The sequence below is a fragment of the Barbus barbus genome (genome assembly GCF_936440315.1).
Source record: "Barbus barbus genome assembly, chromosome: 44".
Lineage (NCBI taxonomy): Eukaryota > Metazoa > Chordata > Actinopteri > Cypriniformes > Cyprinidae > Barbus > Barbus barbus.
In genome coordinates this window covers 20,826,973-20,833,007 of record NC_136722.1, presented here as the reverse complement: position 1 = coordinate 20,833,007, position 6,035 = coordinate 20,826,973, and the positions used below count along the sequence as shown (strand labels likewise).

The 6,035-nt window shown below is 39.9% G+C and overlaps 1 protein-coding gene across 1 annotated transcript; it reads left to right on the top strand.

Annotated features, from left to right (window-relative positions):
* Positions 1-221: 221 nt before the first annotated feature.
* LOC306863173 (metalloreductase STEAP2-like) lies at positions 222-4,661 on the top strand (the record flags this gene model as incomplete). Its single annotated transcript, XM_079406384.1, has 4 exons — positions 222-743; positions 2,480-3,007; positions 4,120-4,284; positions 4,377-4,661. Exons 1-4 carry the CDS (start codon positions 243-245, stop codon positions 4,659-4,661), a joined length of 1,479 nt encoding a protein of 492 aa, XP_079262510.1. The 5' UTR covers positions 222-242.
* Between the last annotated feature and the right edge of the window lie 1,374 nt (positions 4,662-6,035).

The following is a 6,035-nucleotide window of genomic DNA, read 5'->3' as shown; positions in this document are numbered from 1 at the left end:
GCTAGGCCACTCCAGGACCTTGAAATGCTTCTTACGAAATATTTTTAATATTACAAAATAAAATATATAAAATAGTTTTGTCTTTTAATTGTGGGGTGAAATATTACTTCTTGACAAGTTTAAAAAGTTTTGTCTTTTAACTGAACTGCACAAAATAGGCATCTGATTCTGAGATCAATTTTAACATTTGCATTATTCCATTAGTGTCTTAAGAGCCAGTACGAGGTGCTTCGGGCCTGAAAATGGACTCTATTTCCCTGCTGGGCAGCAGCCCGGCCAGCACCAAAGTCTGCTTCCTACCAAACGGGCTGAAGAACGGGTCCAAAGAGGGATCGGGCAAACCCACGGTCGCCATCATCGGTTCTGGAGACTTCTCCAAAAGCCTGACCCTGCGGCTGCTCCGCAGCGGCTTTCACGTGGTGGTGGGGAGCCGACAGCCCAAGAGAGCGGCCGAGTCGTTCCCACATGTGGTAGACGTGACCCATCACGAGGATGCAGTGGGGAAGGCCAACATCGTGTTCCTGGCCATTCGCCGAGAGCACTATTCCTCCCTCTGGGACATCAAACACCTGCTGGCTGGAAAAATACTGGTGGATGTCAGCAACAACAGACGGGTCAACCAGTATCCAGAATCAAATGCCGAATACCTGGCCTCCTTATTCCCAGAATCCATTGTGGTCAAAGGCTTCAATGTGATCTCGTCCTGGGCCATGCAGTCAGGCCCCAGTGACTCCAGTCGACAGGTACGTTGTATAAAATTCAGTGTACTTGCACAAGTCTAAAGGTTTTAAACATGCTGAGCCAAATAATCTCACTTAGCAAACTTGGCCAATTAAAACACACAGTTCAAAATGTTTCTGTTCAGATCTTTTGGCAGAGCTTCAGAACAGTCTGTCCAAAGTGTATCTGAGCCCAGACACAGTGTCTCGACCTGGACTCATTCGCAGTCTATACAGTACCAGTGGTATTTAAGTATTATTTCTGTACTATAGTATTTATTAATATTTTGAAATAGTTTTTTATGTTTTCATTTTATAATTTTAGTTTTAGTAATTCTGTAATGTGCTATTGTAATTATTATTATTATAAATATTTCTGTTCCGCTTTAATCTGTTTATTATAGTTTTATTTTGAATATTGTAGTACTTAAACATATTTATTAATATTTTGAAGTAGCTTAAATGTTTTTAGTTTTTATTTTTTTGTTTTAGTACTTCTGTTATGTGCTTTTGTAATTATTATTATTATTATTTTAAATATTTCTAGTAAGCGTTAATTTTTATTTCAGGTTTATTTTTTAGTAATTTCAGTACTGAAACTTTATTTATTAATATTTTGAAGTAGCTTTTTTGTTTTGATTTTTCAATTTTAGTTTTAGTTCTTTTATGTGCTTTTTTAATTATTACTATAAATATTTCTGTTCAGCTTTTGTAATTTTAGTTATTTTGTAAAAATTATTTCTGTTCAGCTTTATTTTTATTTTTATTTCAGTTTTTTTTTTTTGTAATTTTAGTTCTTAAACTTATTTATTAATATTTCGAAGTGGCTTTCATTTTTATGTTTTCAGTTTTAGTTTTAGTAATTCTGTTATGTGCTTTTGTAATTTTACTTATTTTTTTATACGATTTCTGTTCAGCTTTATTATTTCAGTTTTATTTTCAAAAGTTGTAGTATTTAAATTTGTTTTGTTTGACAAGGCAATATTTCTTATTTTAATTTTAGTTTTTCATCTAATATTTAAATTTTATTTGAGCTTTATTTCAATTAATGACAAAATATTTAAAATATTGAAAACAACACAGATCTATTGCTCTATAACTTTATTTCATTTAATGAAATGTTTTACCAAAGAACACAGATATACAGTGTTTTACTGCTCTATAACTGCAGTATAGGGAAAATAAAATATTACAGACCCTGCTGTGTTTGCTAAATTCTGTGGATCAAAAACAAAATATAGCCTCGGTATGCTAATGACACTCCTGAAGGGACCTAGTGTCATCATAGGAATGAAGATGTTGATGAGGAAGATGATAACGAGGTTGTATTAGCAGAGACCCATGGCTCTTCCAGCTAGCAGTGAAAGCAAATGCCTTCATTTCTGTGAGCAGCTGGTTAGAATGATGAACAGATGAGCTGTCCTCTTTGGAAAGATTTTATTAACACAATGAAAGATCCATTACAGCCATGCCATAAACTTGCTTTTATCTCACCGTCTAATTTTGAAACCTTATAAACTCAGTGAATTAATTCCACTCTAGTTATGGGTTCTAGGGAATTGCTCCTACTGTAAACGATCATGCATATATATAGTGGGATCCAAAGTCTGAGACCACATCGAAAATCTGCCATTCACAATCTAATTACAATCTAACCTGGAACAATGATTTGCTCACCAATATATCAGCCTAATTGCTGCTGTGAATGATGAAGGTTTTGAAAGGAGCGATTATTGATTGCTTTTAATCTCTTTCTACAGGTCTATATTTGCAGTAATTCAGTGGACGCTCGACAGCAGCTCATTGAAATGGCCCGACAGCTCACTTTCATCCCTGTGGACATGGGTGCGCTCTCCTCTGCCAAAGAGATTGAGAATATGCCACTGCATCTCTTCACCGCCTGGAAAGGACCTGTTCTGACCGCGGTCGCCTTGTCCATCTTCTTTTTCGCTTACTCCTTTGTGCGGGACATTATCCATCCTTACACGAAGACCAGACAGAGTTTTTTCTACAAGATTCCTCTGGAAATAGTGAACAGGACGCTGCCTGTAGTGGCTATAGTTCTGCTAGCGCTGGTGTATTTAGCAGGACAGCTTGCTGCTGTGTACCAGCTCATCTACGGGACGAAGTACCGCCGCTTCCCACCCTGGCTGGAGGGCTGGCTAGAGAGCCGCAAACAGCTGGGCTTGCTGAGCTTCTTCTTTGGCTGCATTCACGTGCTGTACAGCCTCTGCCTGCCCATGAGACGCTCAGAGAGATACCTGATGCTCAACATGGCCTATCAGCAGGTCTGTGTGTGTTCTACACCAGTGACATCCAGAAGTTCCACTGCGGTGGAAGTGTTTTTCGTTTTGATTTGTTCAAACTTTTATTCTGGACTTTACATTTTGAGGGTGTGGCTAATGTTACAATAATAATAATAGTAGTTAATAAAATAAATAAATATGTAATAAATAAATAAATACATAATAAATAAATAAATACATAAAGATACAATGATATTAATAGAAACTGTATTATTTTTTCAATTATTTTATTATTAATTGTAATTGTAATAAACATTGTCATCATATTGTCATAATAATCATAAAAGTATATACATAATTACATAATAAATACATATAGAGATTAATTGCGTATTAATACAAAACATAATTAATAACTGATAATAATCATCATATGTAAAAAAAGAAACACATACTGATACAACAGCAAAACAATTAATCATAATAATAATATTGTTAATAAAATATAAAATAAATACATAAATACATACATACACAGATATATTAATAGAAACTTCATTATTATTATTATTATTTTACCGGTTATTAATAATATATGTTTTAGCAATTTCGGTTTTTGTAGTTCAGATTCAGATTTATTTAGATTATATAAGCATTATATCAGCCTATCATCCACAATAATAATAATAGTAATAACAATAATAGTTAATAATAAAAAAAAAACATATAAATACATAAATACATAGAGGTACAATGATATTAAAAGAAACATGATTATTATTATTATTAATCATTGTTACAATTGTTACATTGATAAAAAATGTTTTTGATTATATAAGTATTATATCAACCTATCATCCACAGTAGTAGCTATAATAACAATAATAATAACAATGAATAGATGTTTCCCAGGCTTTATATATTCGTTATGCACCAAACCCTATAAAATTGATAAAATTTCATAAATAAGTGTGCATTTAAAATAATTCTGTATGTAGAATAGATGTTTAATATACATCTAAATAATTTCATATTTTCATTTATATTTATATTAGTAAAAGTATATAGTATAGTAGCATGAATGTAAAATACTTTAGTCAAATAAAATACAAATTTAAATAAAAAAACAGGTCTTACTTTTTCTTTCTCTGTAGGTGCATGCCAACATAGAGAACTCATGGAATGAAGAGGAAGTTTGGAGAGTGGAGATGTATGTTTCCTTTGGCATCATGGGTTTGGGGCTCCTCTCTCTATTAGCGGTCACTTCCATTCCATCGGTGCACAACGCACTCAACTGGCGAGAGTTTAGCTTTATCCAGGTAAGACAATCTCCATCCTCCAATCTTGCAGCTTCAGTGTTCTTTGGTCCTCAGACAAATCAGATGTCAAACGGGCGTCTATATCCTGTCAGTCCACTCTAGGTTACATCGCCCTGCTCATTTCCACGTTCCACGCTCTGCTCTTCGGCTGGCAGCGGGCGTTTCTGGAGGAGTCTTATCGCTTCTACATGCCACCCAATTTTGTCCTGGCCCTAGTTCTGCCCGTCACGGTGATAATTGGAAAAGTGATGTTGCTGCTTCCCTGTGTGAGCCGGAAGCTGAAGCGGATCAGGCGTGGATTAGACTCCAATCAGAGCCGCACCAACCACGAGAGACCAGCTGCCCACGTTTCACCTGAGAGGGTCACCATCATGTAACTGCACCGCAGTTTTTAATATCACAGTAACGGTAAACTGTCAGCTTTTTGTTTCTAATCATGCACATAATGCCTGGCCAGCATATGGCCTATTTATAAGTTGACATTTCAGCTGCTTTATTCGACTCAAAGATTTATTTGTAGTTTGTCAGTCCTGTGTCTTGTTTTCCCCTCCTCTCGTGTCTCTATTTGACCTTGCTTGTTCCTGTGATCAGTAGTTAATTAGTCCCTAGCCCTGTTTAATTTCTCTGCACCTGTTTCTGTTCTTCCTCTGTGATTTCCTTGTGTTCTTAAGCCCTGTGTTTCCCTGCCCCTGTGTCCAGTATTATCGTCATCTCGACTCGTCACTTCCATGTCTCCTGTGATCCCAGTGTTATCAATAAAGTTCTGAAGTTGGTGAAGTTCCTCGCCTCCGTGTTTCCCTGCTCCAGAGTGGGCTCTGACAGAATAACGGACCTAAAAGTAAGCGGCGCTTCTCCACCCCCGTTTTGTTTTCCGTGTTTTGAAAAGTTTTTGTTTGTTCCTGTTTTTTCCCCCTCCACGGCGATGGAGTTCGCCGCCCGCCTCCGCGCCCTTATCCTGCGCAATATCCCTTTCGTGGAGTACGCCGGGGAGTTCTGCGGGCTCACCGCGGTGATGGGTCTGCATGACGTGGCCATCCTCCACCTGTTCCGGCTCGGGGCCTGTTACAACTACCCCATGGACCTCTCAGACACCACTGGATTGACCTGGAGAGAAGGGATATACCGGTGTCTGGGAGACTTCCGGGCCCGAGCTAGAACCAGCCCGTCATCGTCCGCAACTCCCCCGAGCCCGCCGCCGTTCGCGCTTCCAGAGCACCCCCGAGAATCCGCACTTCCAGAGCGCCCCCGCGAATCCGCGCTTCCAGAGCGCCACCGAGAACCCGCGCCATCCATGCGCCCCTGCGAATCCGCGCTTCAAGAGCACCCTCCAGTGCCGGCTCCTCACACGTGCCCTTCAGTGTCGGCTCCTCGCACGCGCCCTCCAGTGCCGGCTCCTCGCACGCGCCCTCCAGTGCCGGCTCCTCGCACGCGCCCTCCAGTGCCGGCTCCTCGCACGTGCCCTCCTGCGCCTCCGCTGGTTCTGTCCCGCTCCGCACTGCAAGAGCGCCCCTCAGAGTCCGCGCTGCAAGAGCGCCCCACAAAGCCCGCTCCTCAGTGGCTCCCAGGGGGGAACTTCCCCAAGAAATTTTTTTTTTGGGGGGGGGCCCTGTGTTTCCCTGCCCCTGTGTCCGGTATTATCGTCATCTCGACTCGTCACCTCCATGTTTCCTGTGATCCCAGTGTTATCAATAAAGTTCTGAAGTTGGTGAAGTTCCTCGCCTCCGCGTTTCCCTGCTCCAGAGTGGGCTCTG